Raw genomic sequence first — 21,700 nt, forward strand, 5'->3', positions numbered from 1 at the left:
GAAACCGTACTGCACCAAGATGGCTTTCTCGTTAACGAGACCTTTACGGTGACGTCAAAGACGATCCATCCGCTTTGGCTTGGTGCGTAGACATAATACTTATACTATGAAAACAAACGACCATATTTTATTAGAAGAATATGAACGCACTACATCCACGTGCCAAGTTTCACTTCTTGTATACGTCGTTTTAAGACTAGAGAAGTTGATCTGTCCCAGTTCCTTCGCGGCTAGATTACCCAGGCGCCACCAATCGATACCCGAGCAGCACGCTGCTCTGCCAGGAAGTTGGAATCCTAAACTGTGCCACTAACCCTCGCTGCACGCATCCTTAACACCGTGGCTACTGGCACAGCACGGGCCTCCAACTCTCCGAGAAGGTTATGGCAAACGAGGGGCAAGTGTTCCTGCTCGCGCGGGACAGGACATTTTCCACCTTCAGTGAAGGTACAGGTGCATGTACCACTGGCTTTTCCAAAGGGAGGGAGGGCGGGCGAGTGGGTCTTCTAACCTACAGGCACGCCCAGCAGCTTACGGGTCCCTCTGTGACTGCTGCAGGAAACGACAAACTTGGTATTACGAACTTTTATCAACGTAGGACATATTGCTGTCAACTGGGCAGATGCCATGAGTGGGACTTTCGGGCTTTCTTGTATTTTTTTTTTTTTAACTCGAACGTCTAAGCATGCTGGGAATTGTAGGCCCGTTGTTGATTGTCACGCCACAGTCCTTAGTGTGCTTGCTGCTGCGGGCTGAAAAATAAATAAATGACAGGTGTGCTGACTGAAATAACCAAATATTTATATTTATCCGAGCCTGAACACGATGCAACTGCTACCATTTCACAGCAGTAAGCCACTTACAGGTGTGCTAATCATGTGTCTACGTGCCTGTAGCCGAGGTTCCTATGATTATTCTCTTTCCCAGCGACTAATACTCGCCGACTGCCTGTATTTTGTGGTTTTGGAAGATCTTGAAATCGATTTTCCAAAATCGTATGTATGTTTCTGCAGCCTTTCTGGAATTGCTTACTTTAACTGTCGATTGGAAGCAATTTAGATAACTTGAAAATATTTTGAGGTGATTTCTTCTTGTGTTTGCTATTTTAGGTGTCAGTGCTTTAAATTGTCCGGTACCGAGTACCGGCACTTTTTTTTATTTTGAGAGGGAGAGTACCGGCACATCTCAGGAAAAACGTAATACTTTTAATTGGAGAGTACCGGCACTTCTCGGAAACAAGCAGGTACTCTATTACAGAGTACCTGCACTTTCATTTTTTCATTTCAAGCACTGTTAGGTGTGTATTTCAAAGGGGTCAATTACCGAGTTTAACTGATTTTCCATTTTTTTTTTAAATACACGGTTGACCATTAAATACCAGATGCGATGGTTAAGTACTGACGTGAAAACCTTATCTAGTTGTGTTTTCTCTGTTACGTAGCTGTCTGCAGAGTGGTCGAAGAATGCCACTCCTTTTTGAAGTACTCACTGTGCCAGAGTTGTCGCGTCGTTGGTTTAGTTTTCTGCAGACATACATTTTTCATTATTGCACAAAAGTACTGCAAAATGGAAATATGTGTGAAATAATCTCTTTGCTGGGCATGGTGGAATAGCTATTGTTACCTAATTCAGGGCTGAGATTGTGCTTGTTCTGGATAGGGCACCTGGTAGAATTAACCCCTTCGCTACCAGGCCTTTCCCCCCCCTCAGGTGCCAGGCCTTTTTTTTTTTTTTTTAGCTATTTGGGGCAGTTTTCCCTTAGGCCCTCATGTCTTTTTTGTCCACTTAAACTACCCTTGCAAAATTAGTGTGCTTTTTTTTTCTCCCAACATCCTAGGGACTCTATAGGTACCCAAAGATTGTGGGTTCCCCTGGAGGAGACCAAAAAAGTAGCCAAAATACAACGAACATTTCGTTTTTTAAAAAAATGGGAAAAAAGAGTTGCAGAAAAAGGCCTGTGGATTTTTCCCTGTAAATGCATCTACAAAGGGTTTGCACTGCTAAAATCACCATCTTTCCAGCTTTTAGGAACAGGCAGACTTGAATCAGAAAACCACATTTTTCAACACAGTGTTGGCATTTTACTGGGACATACCCCATTTTTACTATTTTTTGTGCGTTTAGCCTCCTTCCAGTTAGTGACAGTAATGGGCGTAAAACCAGTGCTGGATCCTGGAAAGCTAAAGATCTCTGAAAAGTAGACAAAATTCTGAATTCAGCAAGGGGTCATTTGTGTAGATCCTACAAGCTTTTCCTACAGAAAATAACAGCTGAAATTAAAAAAGAAATTGAAATTGAGGTGATAAAAAAACAGCAATTTCTCTACACGTTTTACTCTGTAATTTTTTTCCCTGCAATGTAAGATTTTAAAAAGCAATTTACCGTTACGTCTGCTGGACTCTTATGGTTGCGGGGAGGGCAGCAATTCATTTGGGGAAAAATAGGTATCAAGGAAACCTTTGTATTTCCAAAATGGGCACAAGATAAGGTGTTGAGAAGCAGTGGTTATTTGCACATGTCTGAATTCTGGGGTCTCCATTCTAACATGTGAATTACAGGGCATTTCTCAAATAGACATCTTTTCTACACTCTTACGTTCGTAAGGAAAAAATGTAGAGAAAGACAGGGGGCAATAACACCTGTTCCTCTGTTCTGTGTAACCCCAAGTCTCCTGATAAAAATGGTACCTCACTTTTGTGGGTAGGCCTAGTGTCAGCAACGGGAAAATGCCCCAGAGAAGTATGTGGACACATCAAAATGATCAAATACAAAACTACCTGTTTTTGCCGGGGGTGGGTACCTGCGTTTTTGGTCTTGGGCTCAGCAGCCATCTTGGGAAACCTACCAAACCCAAACATTTCTGAAAACATGACACCGAGGGAGTCCAGGGAGGTGTGACTTGCATGGATCTCCCAGCATTTTCTTACCCAGAATCCTCAGCAAACCTCAAATTTAGCTAAAAATAAATAAATCACATTTTCCCCACAATTCTGTGTGGGATCACCTCAATGAAACAAACCTCCTACCACCCAACGCCCCCCCCCCCAGTCTCCCTGTAAAAATAATACCTTACTTGTGTAGGTGGGCCAAATGCCTGTGACAGGAAAGAGCCAAAAACATGTTGAAAATGAGGGTGAACCAAAGTGGGTCCAAAAGGGCAGATTGGAAAAAATCGTTTTTAGGCTGACAAGTGGGACATTATCGATATAGATGAGACAATGCTGGGTGGTAGGAATTTGTGGATTTCTGCAGATTCCGGAAGGTTCCATCACAAAAATGTGGGAAAATTATGTGATTTCAAGAAAAGTTGGAGGTTTGCAGGGCCTGAAGCGCACCTAGCAGTGGGTCATGTGGGATCCGTCAGCTGCCAAGGTTATGCCCACATCCAAACTGAAGGGGGTAACAACCTTTCAGCTCTCCTCCCGTACACTAAAACATTTTACCCCACAGCAAGCAGGAGGACATTTGAGCCTCAACTTCGAGATTTTTATTAATAGTTTGTATATTTCACAAACCCTAACTTCACAACGCACCTTTTATTAGTACTGAACAAAGGTGAGGTATTAGCCTTGAGATGCAGAACAAAGGTTCGGGCATCTTGTGGATGTGCTGGGTCAGGAGTGTGTTCTCTAGTAAGTGTGGTTAAATTAAACTTTATGGAAGTGCACAATATAAGACATTCATAAGTGATTGGAATGGCGAGCACTTGCCATACCAAGTGACACACCAGGACTAAATCTTTCTTCCAGTGCAATATGAGCCTATATGTTAGCCTTGGGTAAACTGAACATATTGTATCCTCCTTACTGAGCTACAGCCTTCCAAATGAAAGGAACACTTTGACCACCCTTGCCTGAGTGTGTGCCAAAAGTATTTCTCCAAAACCCTCTAAAGAGGATCAAAATATCAGTTACTTCTGTATCGCACTCATCTGTGATAAGTCTATATAGAGCCATGGAAATGGCCTTATAAAAAAAATAGTGCAACGTTTTGATGTGTTGGTTCTCACTAGTAATTACGTTCTGTGTAAAGCTATTTGACCCACGCCCCCCAATTTAAGTCTTGTCTGCATGCTAGGAAACTGCAATATATATGAATGAATGACTAGGGCAAATGTTGGCACTAAACTGATTGATGTCACTCTGGTCTACACAAGTCTTACCAGAGGCTGAAGCAGACAATTTGAATTGGTAGCCACATAAAAATTCTAAGGGGAATACTGATAATCTACTATGAGGTATTTGATCAGGCTTTCCAGTCTCCTGGGCCTCTTGTAAATGTGAGAACTGCCAATATAATCTGCACACTTCTACACATCCGTCCTGTAAACTGTATACATGTCTAAATTTGCTACCCCACACCATGTGCTGTAATTTTGAAATCTTTTGCCAGGAGTTGATATTTAAGCACCCCATAAACTCTAAACTAAGATCACTAAACCTCTGTCTAAAACTGTGTTCTTAGTAGCCTTTTGTGAACCGAACACAAGGTACTGCTGTAGGAGGCTGGCCTGGTTTGTAGTGGGTACCCTAGGTACTTACACCTTATATATTTACCCATGGTTCTAATAATGTAGTGTATGTACATATATATGTGTGTGTATTCATGTGTGTTTGTATGTGTGTGTATGTATATATATATATATGTATGTATGTGTATATGTTGTTTCTGTGCTTGGCATGTTCGTGGGCCATTGCATGGCTCCTGGGTGGGTTGTTATGCTAGATATCTATGAATCTCTGCTCTCATCTTATCACACTTATCTACCGATCATCATATGTCATGTCTCTATCAAACTATCCTCCATTCCCACTCTGACTCATCCCAAATCCTTTCTACTACTTTCATCTCCTAAATAACTCTGCCTAAGCTCTTCCCTCCGCTTCCACAACTAACTCACCAAACCTCACTCTACTACCATGACCTCCCACACAACCCTACTAAATTCTTCCTCATTTATCTCACCCTGCTACTATGCTCTCCCTAACCCTTCCACAGACTCTTCCCTCCTCCATCCCCCTTTACTCATCCCAAGTCTTTGAGTTTAATAAATGAGGGATATACTCCCAATTAACACTTCTGGATTTCTTTCCTCCTCCACCGCTCCATTACTCCAGTCAATCTAACTAACAAACTCCCATATCCGGGGCTCAAATTAACTCATAATAATACTAAAACTGTACTCATATTTCCCGATACTAATCCATCACTAATTCTTGTTGGGTTCCAGAGTAGCGTGCTACTTACTGTAAATCGCTTCAACGCCTCGTCAGGGGTAGTAAGCGCTATATAAATACTATTACAATACAATACAATACTATACCTTGGCTTTCTAAAGCATGCACAAGAATGCACACAGTGTATTTATCTATTCTGTGCCTTGTGCAGAAGGAGCTAACAATCGATAATTCCGGGGCTGCCGAACCAGAGATGATGCTTTTCAACAGTTCTAACAGGGACAGTGAAATCGCCAGCTGATGGATCCCACATGACCCACTGCTAGATGCGCTTCATCTAGCCCTCACACAATGCCGTCTCCAACCCACTGGTGTGGGTCTGGGGCCTGGCCTGGCAGAAACAAGAGAGACTTTCCTTTGAAGTTTGCCTACTTCAAAGGCAGGAAGGGGTATAAGAAGAGCCCCCCAAACCCCTGAAAATTAGGTCACTTCTGGAGTCAAGAGGAACCTCTGCCAAGGAAAAGAGCTGAGAAGTGCTGCCCCGGCCTGTACTTTGTTGGGCTATCCTGTAGTTACTGCCTTATGCTTGTGAAAGGGGACAAAGACTGGACTTTGTTGTGCATTCCTGCTTGAGAAGAATCTCCAAGGGCTGGAACTGAGCTTGCCTCCTGTTTTGAGGTCTCAGGGTCATCAAAGACTTCCCCTGCCAGCACCTGGTCTCTCTACTGAGACTCATGCCCTGCCAAGTGGTGCCCTATCCAGTTCCTTGGCCCTTGAAAGGTGACGTTGGCAGACAAGAACTGAGGATCCATGCACTGACCTCTGTGCGGGGACATTTTGGACGTACCATTTGTGACGCGGCTGATAAGCGACGCACCGCTGGCTTCAGCTGCATTGTGGCTGGAAGATCGACGCAATGTGGCTGGAGAAATGACACGCAACACCTACTACTGTAGGCTGATAACAACGCAAAACCCACACACTGCAGTTTTGCGATACGTGTGACCGTTTTTTCAACGCAATATCCCTGGGCGTGGAAAATCAACGCAAAGCCTGTCCAGACCCGAGGTGCTCGTCCAGATTAACGCATCGCTCTCTTGTGGGGGAGAAGATACGACGCATGCCAACCCAAACGGAGGAGGAACGATTCATGGTCTCGCTTGCGAGTGAGAAATCAACGCATTGCTGGCCTTTTTCGCCGCACACTCACCCGTGCAGCTTTATTTTGATGCTACTCAGGTACTTTTGTGAAATAACAGCATTCTCACTGTTTTCTAAAGGATTTAAGACTCTCTTTCTTTTTAGATTCATATCTTGACTTGTGTATGTTGGGTTTTTGTTGTTTTTGGTCTTGTTTTGTTTAGATAAATATTATCTATTTTTCTAAACCTGTGTTGTCATTTTGCAGTGTTTTCACTGTATTACTGTGTGTGTTGGTACAAATACTTTACACATTTCTTCTGAAGTTAAGCCTGCCTGCTCGTGCCAAGCTACCAAGGGGTGAGCAGGGGTTAACCAAGGGTGATTCTCCTTTACCCTGACTAGAGTGAGGGTCCTTGCTTGGACAGGGGAGAACCTGACTGCCAACCAAAGACCCAATTTCTAACACATTCAGCATACACTCAACACACATCACCACATCCTAAAAAAACAGCTGATCTTAACCGTAACAAAGGACTAATATATCATCTCCATTTTATCTATGGATTATTGGTTGATATGCATTCATATACATAGCCCAATCTATTTTACTCCTTATGTGTTTACAGTGTTGATTCCGCCAGGGTGAATTGATTCACTACACGTCCATGACGGTCAATTCCAAAGTTCGTAAGATTAATTGAGTATAATTTGGTCTTTTATCAAAACCAATTCTCCAAAGTGGGTTTCGGTGGTGACCGCACTCCTGCGAGAGACAACTTCCTAAGGGCATGTACGTTAAAATAAACAGAAGAGATCCCAGTGAACCTCTAAAAAAAAACAAGAAAACCCAATGAACTATAGAAAGAACAACAAAGTTCACAATATATAAAACATGGAAAATCTACATAGAAAAAATGAAAAATATTAATACTATGCACAGCAAATAGGAAATGATGCACAAGTAAAGGGCTTAAAGATACTCACAAGAAAGACCAAATTCCTATCATAGGAGAAAAGGGAAGCTTAGAAAAAAGACTGACAGGTAACTAGAGGCAGACATCACTAAGCATCTTTGTACTACCACATAAAGGGTTCCACACACAAAAAACACTAAAAGATGCAAGACGCAGCAACCAAAATGAGACAGAGGGGAGAGGTATCTCCAAAGTATTCAAAGGCGTTCTCCTTCTGGATGTCTCCATTAAGACCCTCTTCAAGCGTTCTGAGAATGTAGGTCCAAAACACATCTCCTTTTCTTGCATTTAATGTTGCTGTCCTGTCTTTTGAGAACCCACACTTTCTCCAAAATAGTCCAAATTTGTTCTTTCTCTGTGTCACCTGCTTGCAACCAGTGTGATACCAATGGGGCATTGGGTTTGTAGTGTAGCCATTGTTTAATGTAGCTTCATGCGCGTTAGCTTAACAAATTAGGCCTCTGTGCACTTTGCCCTAGATGCATTTTATTCGACCTTGCACTGTCATTTTACAATAACCAGTTTTACGGTCTTGTTTTATTTCATTCTATCACACTGTTTAGCTTAGTTCAGCACTGTGTTCTTAAACAGTGCATTCTTGCTCTTTCTGTGCTTCGGTGAAGGCTACAGTCTGGTATATTGCCGGTAAACGTGGTAGAAGTTTAGTCTCTAGTGTTCGTAGAAAATACACATTCTTTTGTGGTGACATTTTCTTAGAACATCTGCGTGTTAGTTATAAAAACACTTTCTAGTCCTAGTACACGTCAGAGGGAGATTCCGACCAGGAACCTACAACTAGATGCTGACTGCCTGTTGCAGATGCTGATGCAGAATACAGGCCTTTGCTCAGGTATGAAGGTTAATGTCCTCCCGGGGAAACCTGAAAGGCAGGCTTAGAGCTTTACATGCTGTGCTCAGACTATAACGTAGAGAGAACCTATGCTAGTTGCACTATGATAGCCTTATTCTTGTGCTTCACTCGCATGGTTACCATTTTAATCCTACTGTGTTGTATAGTTCTGGTTATTGCAGCTCACGCTTTGCTATCTAAAATGCAGTCGTTTTATTAAACAAATCTTTAAAACTTAAACTGCCTTTGTCATTTATATATGAGACCGCACTATGTATGAGAGAACCGGCTGTGACCTGAGTGACCACGACTTCCCTGGGAAGTATTGAGGTGTCATGCGCTCGGCTGCCCAGTTGTCTCTTCCCTTTGGGAGAGATGAGGCACTGCTAGTTCGCCGGAGCAAAACCCGGATTTAGAGTGACAAGGGTCCTTCACTGTGGATCAGACTTAGTCCCCCATACTGTGAACGATCTTGCCGCTCAAAATCCAGTAGTCTTATTAGGATAATGAGAGCCTATGCGACAGGTTTGTTGGTATGAACTGCTGATTTGTATTCCTTATACCGTAATCAGAATTCCCCTCCAGTCTCTCCGACATACCCACAGCCACACAGACAGATACAGTAGATGACATTTTGTATACGACAGTTCATCATGCTGTTGCGATGGAGAGTTCTATTGGCTATTGTGATCTCACTAGATACAATCACATCTGCACAGGCTTGACAGCTACCACATTTGTGATTACCTTTAACAGGATGATGTCCTCTCAACGGCAACTGGCCATCTTTCTCCAAATTTAATGAAGAAGCTCTAACAAGAATGTTCCTCAAATTACATTTTCTCTTACATGCAAGCACAGGTTTCTTCAAGGCCTCTCTGTCAAGGTTAGCATTTACAATATGCCATCCAGAATTATTATGTTTATTCTTCTCATTGAGAGTGGAATTGCATCCTACGCGCACAAGCCTGTCATCTCCTGTCTTGTTTCTAGTATGGAACATACTTTCTCAGTTATAGTACGTACCTCGTTTCAGCCGTGATGGATACGTTTCTTAGCCGTAATTTAGGCATTCTCAAGAAAGTTCCTAATAGTGCAATTCCGGCATAAGAGGAGAAACTGACAAAATGGTATCCCTTGTTTTTGGGAATGTTCATGGTGACTGTCGAAGTGCAATAGTGTATTTCTCGCTGTGGGTTTGGTATATATAAATACCTCAAAATGCCCATTGTTAGACCTGGCATCCTTGGTGTGGTTTCCCCAGTCTTTTTGCCTTTGTTTCCTGTATTTCTGACAGTGTGCTCAACTTAGTTTTTGCGGGGTTTTTACTCTGGGCACTTTATCACAGCTGATGAGTACTGAGGTGCAAGTGCTCTCGGTGTAAATCGTATTGGTGATTTTATTTTCCATGATTGGCATATGTGGTGTACTAGTAAGTCCCTAGTAAAGTACGCTAGAGGTGCCCAGGGCTTGTAAATCAAATGCTATTAGTGGGCCCGCAGCACTTACTGTGCCACCCACATGAGTAGCCCTGTAAACATGTCGCAGACCTGCCACTGCAGTGCCTATGTGGCCAGTTTTGCACTGCCAGTTCAACCTAGTAAGTCTACCCATGTGCCAGGCCTAAACCTTCCCTTTTTCTCCATGTAAGTCACCCACAAGGTAGGCCCTTTTGCCCATGGGCAGGGTGCTGTGTATTTAAAAGGTAGGACATGTACTGATGTGTTTTACATGTCCTGATAGTAAAATACAGCACAATTCGGATTTCACTATTGCAAGGTCTGTCTCTCCAATAGGTTAGCATGGGGACTGCCTTTAAATATCAGTGCAGTTTTGCATTGGGAGCAGATAGAGATGTGGAGTTTGAGATCTTTGAGCTCACAATTTAAAAATACATTTTTGTTAAAGTTGTTTTTTAGATGGTCAGTTTGAAATGCAACTTTTAGAAATGGGCATTTTCTTGCCTAACCATTCTGTGCCTCTGCCTGCCTGTGGAATCCACTTCTGGGTGAGACTGGTTGGGCTGTTTGTGAATTCCTCCTAGACAGCTACACAAAGGGAGCTGGGGATTGTCCTGCATATTCTGATGAGTCTCCTGCGGTGGGGGGGAGGGGGGAGGGAGAGAGGGGGAAGACCTGCCACTTGCTCCTGAAATGGCTGTGCCTGTCCTCACACAATGCAGTCCGGTGTGTATCTTGGGCCAAGCCTGGGCAAATCAGGATCTTGTCAACAACAGAGACTTTCCTTTGAAGTTTGCCTACTGTTAGAAATGGGGTCTCTATTAACTCCCTTGTCCAAGTAGGGACCACAATCCTAGTCAGGGTAAGTTACACACAATCTAAATTATCCTGTGCCCACCCTCTGGTAGCTTGGCGCTGAGCCGTCAGGCTTAACTTAGAAGGCAATGTGTAAAGTATTTGTGCAATAAATCGTACAGTAACACAGTGAAAACACCAAAAAATACACCACACAGGTTTAGAAAAGATCCAATATGCACAAGTTGAAGTATCACTTTTAAAAGGTTTAAAGAGTCTTAACCCTTAGAAATAAACAGTTGTCTCTTTATTACACACAGTACCTGGTATGCGTCAAAAATAACGATGCACTAAGACCGCAGAGCAGGAGATGTGTGGAAAAATAGGGTGTTGCGTCAAATTTTCTGAGGCGGCGCAGACTATGGGGGTTATTACAACTTTTGAGGAGGTGTTAATCCGTCCCAAAAGTTACGGTAAAGTGACGGATATACCACCAGCCGTATTACGAGTTCGATAGGATATAATGGACTCGTAATACGGCTGGTGGTATATCCGTCACTTTACCGTCACTTTTGGGACGGATTAACACCTCCTCCAAAGTTGTAATAACCCCCTATGTGTTGTTTCTTTCCACACTGCAAGGGGCTTGCATTGTTTTTTGGTGCGCAGCCTTCGGATTCCTCACTGTGGGGATAGTTTGATGCCCAGGGACGATGCAGGGAAAATCCTTTACGTGCTTGAAGAAGGCACAGGTTTGCGTCGATCTGGTAGGCAATGCGTTAGATTTTCCATCGCAAGGCAGACGCTACGTCGAATTTCCAGTTGGGAAGTCAGGGCTGCATCGTTCAGGTTGGCTGTGCGATGATTTTTCAGTTGCAATGAAGGCTTTGCGTCTAGTTTGGCAGGCGGTGCGTCAATTTTTGACGCACAAGGAATTTCCTGAAGAGATAAAGGCCCTCATTACGAGGCTGGCTGGGCGGACCCAGCGGTAAAGACTGCCACATCAAAAGTTGAGATGGTTTGGCAGATGCCAAACCTCCATAATGCTGCCTGGCCCGCCGGTACGGTCGCACCGCTGCAGCTGGCAGTCAGCTCCTCCGACCCGGCGGCAGGCCTAAGCCTGGCGGCCGTATTACAAGGCTGCAGACCTCCAGGCTTTCTGTGGCGGTCACCCTGCCACAAAAACCATGGCGGGAATGCACCCAGCGACTGGAATCCCCATTCCTGTCACTGACAAACCACCCACCCCTTCATGCACTCATGTATTCGGATTTACACCACCCAGTATATGCATACATTCACACAGACACCCCCACGCACTCGCATACACACACCTCTTCATGCGCACATATATGCACACATTGAGTTACATACACGCACGCATTCACCACTCCCCTCCGTATACTCGCAGTCACACACGCAGATGCTCACACATAGACACCCCCACACTGCTTACGGCTTGTAATACGGCATGCAGAGTCTTGCTGGCGTGGCGTTGCGGTGCTGGAGATGCAACCGCCTCTTTGGAGTCAGACATCCACCCATAAGTGGGCAGAAGTCCTCCAGTGACTCCTAATATGGCAGTCAGCAGACCACCAGCACTGGCGGTCTGTTGCCAGCAGTGGCTTTGGCGGTCTTTCAAAAAGACCGCTGAAGTCAAAATGATGGCCAAAGTCTTTTTGGCCCTGAGACTTCAGAAAACAGAAGGCAAGCTCAATCCAAGCCCTTCGAGAGCACTTTTGGGGAAGGCAGAGTCCTTCTCAGTGGAGTCAGAGGGCAGCAAGGCAGCAGCAGGGCAGCAGTCCTTCTAAGAAAAGCAGTCCAGATGAGTCCTTTGGGCAGCGAGGCAGCTCCTCTGACCGGGTGCAGGTGTAGGTCCAGAAGTGTCAGGTTTGGTGGGGTCAGAGACCCAGTTTATATACCCCAAAATGCCTTTGAAGTGATGGGAGAATTCAGAGAGTGGTTTTGAAGTGCACAAGTTCCCGTTTCAGTTCAGTCCTGTCTGCCATGGTCCCAGTAGGGGGGTATAGCAGTCCATTATGTGAGTGCTGGACACTGGCCTTTGAAATATAAGTGTCAGGCCCACCACCCGTCTGCCCAGAAAGGCCCATTCAATATGCAAATGAATGCAGGTGTGACTGAGTGTCCTGTGTTTGTGTTTGTCTGGGTGAAATGCACAAGGGAGCTGTCAACCAGCACAGACCAGACGTCGATTGGAGACAGGCTGTAAGGCACAGATGGTTTTAAGAGCAGAGAAATGCTCACTTTCTAAAAGTGGCATTTCTAAAATAGTTATATAAAATCCAACTACACCAATAAGCAGGATTTTCCATTACCATTGTGGCCATACTATATATGATCTGGTTACCCCTTGCAGATCAGAGCCTACCACTCAGAGTATATGAGGGCAGTCCTAATGCTTGTCTATTAACCCCTCGGGTGCCCTGGATGAGCTGGTCTCGCCCTTGGCCAAGGTTGCTGTGTGCCGAGGACAAGACCAGCTCGCCCTCCACCCGGCCCACACCCTTCATCAGGGATGGAAACGGAATTGCTTCCCCTTCCACCCCGCCCCCAAGTGACGTCTGATGACATCAGCATGCAACTGCGCGCTGACCTCATCAGAGGTTGCCTCCCATCACGCTGAGCTTCCAACACGATCGGAAGAGAAATCCAAAGCATTTCTCTTCCGGTCCGGGATGGGGGCAGGCAGGAGCATGAAAGGCAAGGAAAGGCCTTTCCTTTCATGTCTCTTTGAGCATTTCTGCTGCCCGATCGTACAGCGATTGGGCTGCAGGAATGCCCACTAGACACCAGGGACTTTGTTTTTTTTATATGAACAATAAAGGGGAGTGACCCCTTTGGCAATCCCCCAGGAGGCATTTTTTAGAGGACTTTTCTGCCTCGGGGTGGGGGTGGGGGGGGGAGAAGGGCGCCAGATCGGCCTATTGTAATTAGGTGGGGCCGAAACCTCTGGATGGCAGGGATATTTTTTTTAACATTTTTTTTACAGGAGGGGAGTGACCCCTTGGGGAAGGGTCACTCCCCTGGGGCAGATCGGCCTGTTTTTATTAGGCCTTGGGGGCAGAAATCACTAGACACCAGGGATTTTTTTTTTAGGTCAATTTCATGCAAGGGGAGCGACCCCTTAGGCGAAGGTCGCTCCCCTGGGGTGCAAATTTATTTTAGGCCATTTCTGTCTCCCCTGGGGGCAGATACCTCTATATCGCAGGGATATTTTCCCCCCCCAATTTTTTACACGAGGGGCGCGACCCCTTAGGCAAGGGTTGCTCACCTGGGGGGCAAATTGTCTAGGCCATTTCTGCCCCCCTTGGGAACAGATCGGCCTATTTTTATTAGGCCAATCGGCCCCCAAGAGGGGCAGAAACCACTGAGCACAAGGAATTTTTTGTTTAGGTCAATTTCACGCAAGGGGAGCTATCCCCTTAGGCAAGGGTCGCTTCCCTGGAGGGCAAATGTATTTCAGGCCATTTCTGCCCCCCTTAGGGGTAAATCGGCCTATCTCTATTTGGCCGATCTGCCCCCGGGGGGGCAGAAACAACTTGGGCACCAGGGATTGGTGTGTGTGTGTGTTTTGTTTGTGGGGGGCAGCCCCATGGGCAAGGGTTGCTCCCCACGGGGACACATTACTGTGGGCCATTTCTGCCCCCTTAGGGGCAGATTGGCCTATTTTTGGAAGGCCCATCTGCCCCAAAAGGGCAGAAAGCGTTGCAGAAACCAGGGATGATTTTTTTTTATTATATAAGAGGGTGGGGGGTATGGCCAAAGTTGTTCTGCCCACAGGGGCAATTACCACCAATCCACTCCCAGGGGGACAGAAAAACTACTAGATGCCAGGGAATTTTAAAAAAAAATAGTGGGGTGGTGGCTACCAACCAATAGGGGCATGGTTATGCCTCCCCCACCCCAACTGAAGGGCGTAACAGCTCCCCCCACACACTAAAACATCTTATCCCAAGGCAAGCAAGAGGACATTTGATTATTTTGGGTTTTGATTTTACATTTGGGCCATGAGAGCTTGTCTAACTCTCAAAATCGTCCCACATGGAAGGCTGAGGGCTGCACTTTTTGGGCGCTGCCATGTAGATAAATCTACGAGACCTAGACACATCTGAAACATCTGGGTGAGTCCGGGGTGGTGGGCTTCACATGCACCCCGTACCATTTTCTTACCCACAATGCCCTGCAAACCTCCAACTTTGCTTGAAATCACATTTTTTTCCCCATTTTTGTGATGGAACCTTCCGGAATCTGAAGAAATCCACAAAATTCCTACCACCCAGCATTGTCGCATCTATACCGATAAAAATTCTGCCCCACTTATCGGCCTAAAACCCTTTTCTTTCAAACTGCCCTTTTGAACCTACTTTGGTTCCCCCTAATTTCCGACATGTTTTTGGCCCTTCGCTGTCACAGGCACTTGGCCCACCTACACAAGTGAGGTATCATTTTTACCGGGAGACTGAGGGGGAACGTTGGGTAGTAGGAAATTTGTGCCAGCGCGGTGATCCCACACAGAAATGTGGGAAAAATTTGATATTTTTTAGATAAATTTGAGGTCGGCTGAGGATTCTGGGTAAGAAAACACAGGGGGGGATCCACGCAAGTCACACCTCCCTCAACTCCCTCGGGTGTCTAGTTTTCAGAAATGTTTGGGTTTGGTAGGTTTCCCTAGATGGCCGCTGATTGTGCCACCCACATGAGTAGCCCTGTCAACATATCTCAAACCTGCCACTGCAGTGTCTGTGTGTGCGATATTGCGCTGCCAAGTCTACCTGATAAGTGTACCCACTTGCCAGGCCCAAACAGTGCCTTTTACTACATGTAAATCACCCCTAAGGTAGACCGTAGGTAGCCGCATGGGCTGGGTGCAGTGTATTTAAAAGTTAAGACATGTATTGGTGAGTTTTACATTTCCTGATAGTGAAATACTACCATATTCGGTTTTCACTATTGCAAGGCCTATCTCTCCCTTAGGGTAGCCTGGGGGTTGTCTTCAAATGTCTTTTAAGTGCAGTTTTCCATTGGGAGCAGATAGAGATCTGGAGTTAGGGGTTTTTGACTCACAATTTAAAAATACATCATGTTGTATAGTTGGTTTTTAGATTGTCTGTTTAAAAATGGCACTTTTAGAATGTGGGTATTTTTTTGCTTAACCATTATGTGCCTCTGCCTGCCTGCGGAATCCACGTCTGGGTCAGACTGACTGTTGGGCTGTTTGTGAATTCCCTCTAGACAGTGACACAAAGGTTGCGGAGGCGTGTCCTCCTTATCCTGGTGAGTCTCCTGGGGTAGAGTGGGGAGGGAGGAACTGACACCAGCTGTGTCTATCCTCACACAATGCAGTCTCTAGCTCCCTGGAGTGTGTCTGGGGCCCGGCCTGGGCAAGGCAGGATCTTGTGAACAACAGAGACTTTCCTTTGATGTTTGCCTACAGAAAAGGCAGAATTGAGTATAAGTAATGGACCCCAAACCCCAGATTTTCAGACTACTTTTGGATCAAGAGGAACCTCTACCAAGGAGAAGAGCTTGATGTTTGAGGAGGACCTGCCACTCTGTGTGTTGCTTTGCTGTGTTGGCCTGCTGCTGCTTCTGCCGTAAGAGGGAAAGGACTGGGCTTTGCTTTCTGAAATTCTGCTTGTGAACTTTCTCCAAGGGCTTAGACTGAGCTTGCCCCCTGTTTTGAAGTCGCAGGGACATCAAAGACTTCATCTGCCAGTGCCTGGGCTCATCTGCTGAGAGTCCTGACTTGCTAAGTGGTGCCAGATCCAGTACCTAGGCCCTTTAGAAGTGGAAGCTGGTAACCTGCGGTGAAACATCCATGCACTGCTGTGTGAGCGCAGAAAAATTGACACAGCACCTGCACCGTGGCTGAATAATTGACGTATTGCTGGTAAAATCAACATATCGCCTGTTCAGCATGGATTTATCATTGCTGTGCGTCCGAATTTTCCACACATCGTCCCTGTGCATCAAAATCTTCGACATCACTGCACAGACCTGAGGCTGCTTGTCCGGAAATCAATGTATCCCTTCCCTGTGAGGAAAGAATTGACGCACCGCTTGACCGGTGGATCAAAAATGTACGCACTATCTCACTTGCGAGTAAGGAATCGGCGCATCGCTTGCTTTTCCAACGCATCCTTTACCTGTGCAGCTTTATTTTTGACGCATACCAAGTACTTTGTGCTAAAGCAATGCATTTTATTAATTTCTATGGATTAAGACTCTTTCACTTTAAAAATTCATATCTTTGCTTGTATATGTTGGATTTTGGTCGTTTTGGTCTTGTTTGATTTAGATAAATATTGTTTCTTCTAAACTGGTTTGGAGTACTTTTGTGGTGTTTTCACTGTGTTACTGTATGTGTTTGTACAAATACTTTACACATTGCCTCTGAAATAAGCTTGCCTGCTTGTGCCAAGCTACCAAGGGGGTGAGCAGGGCCATCTCTGCTGTGTATCTCCCTCAGCCTGAGTAGAGTGAGGGTCCCTACCTGGACAGGGTGTAAGCCGACTGCCAACTAGAGATCCCATTTCTGACAGTGGACAATTCCCCTCCATGGGTAGGTGGGCACTGGAGGTGAGGGGGTTGATTGGAGTGGTGAGGGAGGTGCACATGAGGTGGTGAGGCTATCCAGCACAGTGTTTATTGGGAGGGAGCATGGCAAAAATAGACTAAACTGAATGGGTAGGATTGGTGTGATGTCATGTAATGTAAATGTCATCTTAAACAAACTGAAGTACAAGGCAATAATGAATTGGCTATCTTCTTTTAATGCAGAGGTCATCTTTCTGCAGGAGACTTACTCCGATCCGATCAGAAGTTACATATCCCTAAAAAATATTCTGGTGCCTTTTTTGCTTCAGCAGGTTTGACTGTCTGGGGTGTGGCCATATTTCTTTCCAGATCAGTAGACTGGGTGGTAGGAGACAGAATAAGGGATAAGAATGGAATATGTATTTGGCTAAAAGTCAGGGTGCAATCAGTCTCTCTGAATTTTGTTAATTATTGTAGCCCGGTGTAAGATGAATCAACCCCCTTAAGGAAATTGTTTGTTTTCATTGATGGGGGCAGTGGGACCCTTGATATGGGAGGATGATTTTAATTTCATTCAGGACCTTAAAAAGGATACCTCTCATAGAGCGGAAAAACATCTAAAGCCTAAAATTGGTTCTGTGAAGCATGATTTAATTCTGGTTGACACGTGACGCATGGGTCATCCAGATCAGGTGCAATGTACTTGTTTTCCCAGTCAGTTCAAAACAGCCTCTTGAATAGGCATCTTCATGAATTCAAGTTTTTCGACTTGGGACAGCACAGATATTAGGGTTAATGCTTTTTTTAGAACATTTAATTGTATACATTATGATAGAACTTGAAGAAGTGCATACATACCCTAAGATCAAGATGGCTGTTCAGTAGCATCCTGTTGACAAATCAAGTTTGGTTGGATGTAGTGCGACATTTTATCAGAGAATTTTTTTAAATCAACCAAAATACTGCCTCGCCTTTCGCGGTATGTGAATCATCTAAGGCCGCATTTCATGATAAGGTGATCGCGTACAAATCAGAGTAGCATAGACTCCCGAAAGCTCAAATTGATGAGTTGCAGACAAAGCTCGACAAGGAGGAAGAGGCATTAGCCAGGGCAAAGGGAGAAATTAACCTAAAAGAGAGGTTCGATCAGGCAAAGCAAAAATTGAAATTTGTTTTTTTTTGTTCTTGAGGAGCTAATGCAAGAACCTTCCAGCAAAACAGTACCAGGATAGCTAGCTGATAGTGAGGTTGTTTGCTTAGATGGCATGTTTTAGGATGGAGGTGGCGCGGATTACAGAAATCCAAAATTTAAGCTTGAATGCTGGGCACACAGAAGAACATAAAATAGCTCAAGTATCTTTACAACATTATAATAATATTTATGAGAATGCTAGGACAATTCCTAGAGCAAGTCTTGAGGAATTCTGTAGCCGGACCCAACTCCTGCACCTGGTAGAGGAGCAAGTAGAGAGGTTAAAGTAGGCCATCTCGAATCGAGAGGTAGCTCTTGGATTACTAAAGATGCCTAATGCTAAACTAAGTAGTAGTGATGGGATTCCGACGGAGGTCTACAAAATGTTCCAGAAAGAGTTGCTACCTCAATTGGAACAATTATATAATGCAAAGTGAAGCAGGCTGGATAGTCCATCTTCATATAAAGAATCAGTGGTAGTAAGCTTTTAAAAAAAGGATAAATCAGCATTGAGTAAAAAATCCTATTGCCCTATTAGTCTCCTCAACCCCAATTATAAATATTTGCAAAAATGTGGGCATCTCATTTAGTTGAGGTTGGGCAGATGCTGATTCATGATTTCTTTTATAACTATCAAGCAAAAGCTGCAATAATAATGCTTGATGTTGAAAAAACATTTGATTGTGTTAATTGTGATGCCTTGTTCTTTGCTCTTGAGAGGCTTGGATATCCCTCTACCATGGTGGCAATGCTTGAATATCAAGGGGCAGAGGCACACATAATGCAAAAATAGCGGGCACAGTGAAAATTAGGTGTGGCGCACCCGTCAGGGGTGTCCGATGTTTCCTATACTTTTTACTTTGTTTATTGAACCACTAACGTCCAGAATACACAGAATCAACAGTATTGTCCCTCCACTACAAGGGATGGCTAAACTCAAATTGTTTGCAGACAGGGCGAATATCAAGGGTGCTCTAAAAACTATTCAAGAGTATACGCAGTTTGGTGGATATAAGGTTAATCACAGCAAAACTGAGACTTTACTTTTTAGTGCCCAAACATCTGAATTACCTCCAGATATTGCACAGCAATATGGCAATAATCTCCACATTCATTATCGTGGATTGTACGTGTCTAATAAGAATAAGGATTTGTTCAAATTGAACTATGATAAGATATTGGAGAAGGTGAGAAGTCTGTTGAGTAGATTGTTGCTGCTGCCCCTTACGTTAATAGCGAAAGGGTCATTAATTAAAATGTTTATCTTACCCCTTCTTTTGTTCTTAGTTACAAACTTTGCAATAAAAATTAATATGGTTTCTTCCCTTATAAGAAAGTTTTTGTGGAAAGGTTAAAACTCTAGGGTGAGCTATCCAACTCTGCAGCTGGATAAGGAACGGGGGGACTGGCTCTGCCTGATTTTTCTTTTGTACTATTGGGCTGCATGGTTGGATATAATGGTTAGAAGGGGGAACGAAGAGGGTGGTCTGGATACTTTTTTGGGGGGGAGAAAGTGGTTCAGGATTGTGTTGGCAACTGTATGTTTTTTTTTTTAAAGATGGCAATATTGCCAAAAAGAACTAGATATAAGGAGCTACAGGAGATTGTTTGGGTAGCGAAGAGGTTTTTTTTCTTTTTTTTAAAAACAGGACAAGTTCTGTCATGTCATTGCTTCTTAGGGCTGCAAGATTGCCAATCGTTTGGGCTTTCTCTTTCAGAGGTGGTATGAAGGTTTGGAACTCCAGAGGATATCAAGTGTTGGTTGATTTTTATGCTGAGGCTAGAATTTTAACTTTGGAAGAGGTTTAAGCAACGAATAGGTGCTGAGGATCCCAAGGTTTGGCATAGATTTGTGCAGATTAAAGGATTCATGTCTAGCCTCCTGCATGTGCAAACTCTGGCAGGAAAATACCTGTTGGCAATTTACCAAGATCTTGTAGTGGGCTTAAAGTCCGACCATTGCTTACCATTGGTTGGCTTTATTGTCACTCTTTTGTGCTGGCTTCTTAGTTGATGGTGTGCCTTGTCCTTCTTGTGTCCTTCCAATGCAAATTTTTTAGGGAAGTACTTTTTTTGTGTTTAAGCACTTAAACAGTGCAGGTGTTTCCCATCCTGTGTTCGTCTCTTCTCCCTGCCGCTTAACGTTGTTTTCTTTTGTCCGTCTGCTTTTCTTTTCTTCCATGCTGCTCTCATCTCTTTCTTCACAAACGTGCATGTATTTTCCACCTGTCACCCTTGTTTGTTTTTCTCCAACTCCATTCCATTTTGCTCTCTGTCGCCTGTGTGCTTCTCCCCCTGCTGTGATGCTCTCTTTTGTCTGTGTGCTTCTCTTTACCCGTGATGCTCTCTCTCATCCTTGTGCTTCTTCCCAACTACCCCATGGTCCATGTTGCTTTCTCTTGCTTGGGTGCTTATGTTGTGTTCTCTCTCTCGTGGTTCCCACTCTGCACTTTCTGTGCACATTTTAAACTTCCTCCTCCCACCCGCTCCTTCTTTACACCACCCAGCACCTGCTGTCTTCTCTTTTTGATTTGTGCTTTCACAACTAAATTTATGGTCTATGCCATGCCAGTTGTATTTCTGTCACTATGCTATGCCTGGCTGTCAAAACGCAAAATATTTACAGATCCAAGGGGCGTCTGCAATCTTGGATTGGTAAATGAAAAATTAAAGCAAATCGCACCTCGGTCATTCCGCTGCTGTTTGCCTGATGCATGGGTGCATCAGTGAAGGGGCACAACAGCAATCATGTTTTTTTTTTTTTTTTACGATGCTGCACAGCACCCCCCAAAACAATTGTCAAATCCAGTGGGTCCCAAAGGTTAGACCTCTACACTTTGTCAATGCTTGTTTCTTTTTCTTTCAGCACTTCATGGGAGTGCATGTGTTTTCTCGGTCTCTTCCCCCATACTCTACTTTCCTCTTAAATACCTGGCACTGTGTCCTCTAATAAATATGTTTCTCTCTCTTTTCCCTCCAACTCACCTATTGCTTCCCATATCCCTTCCTGCCTTGTTTTTGTTTGCATTTAACTTTTTTTATTTCTCCCATTCTGCCCTCCAGCCTCAAGCATCTCCATTGCCTTACTTCTCGCTTTGGTCGACCCTTCCCATTGATTTCTCCACCGTTTGCTCCTCCATTTCCTCTGGCCTCTGAAGTTGAAGTATTTAATTTATTTTAATTTTGTGGATGTAAGAAAGTTGAGTTATTGGTTGAGAGAGGTAGAGACCGCCCTCAAGCAACAAACTCAGTCCTTGTCAGGGTGAACCACACCATGAAGTCACTAAATTAATGTGTGCTTAAACTTCTTTTAGCTTGGCACCAAGCAGTCAGGCCTAACTTGATGACAGTGCGGAAAGTACTTATGCAGCACCCCATCAATAATAAAGTGAAAACACAATACAAGGAAAATCCAAAATCAATTTAGAAATATAGAGTAAATACAAACAAATAAATGACACTAAAACAAACAAAATCTAATCAGTAAAACCAGAAATATTGTTTTTTAAAGTTTTGACTGAAAATAGTGCAAAGAGACAGAAAGCACCACT

At 44.3% G+C, this 21,700-nt stretch overlaps 1 protein-coding gene across 2 annotated transcripts in view; it reads left to right on the plus strand.

Annotated features, from left to right (window-relative positions):
* The first annotated feature begins 273 nt into the window (after positions 1-273).
* Positions 274-21,700, plus strand: part of CPPED1 (calcineurin like phosphoesterase domain containing 1) — an 887,250-nt gene continuing 865,823 nt past the window's right edge. Inside the window, exon 1 of one of the 2 annotated variants that reach the window (XM_069210177.1) lies at positions 274-447. In XM_069210177.1, the coding sequence (XP_069066278.1) occupies positions 384-447 (64 nt within the window). In that variant the 5' untranslated portion in view covers positions 274-383. The remainder of the gene's footprint in view (positions 448-21,700) is intronic. The other variant, XM_069210176.1, reaches the window with a different exon arrangement.

Source organism: Pleurodeles waltl, chromosome 10 (genome assembly GCF_031143425.1).
Source record: "Pleurodeles waltl isolate 20211129_DDA chromosome 10, aPleWal1.hap1.20221129, whole genome shotgun sequence".
Taxonomy (NCBI): domain Eukaryota; kingdom Metazoa; phylum Chordata; class Amphibia; order Caudata; family Salamandridae; genus Pleurodeles; species Pleurodeles waltl.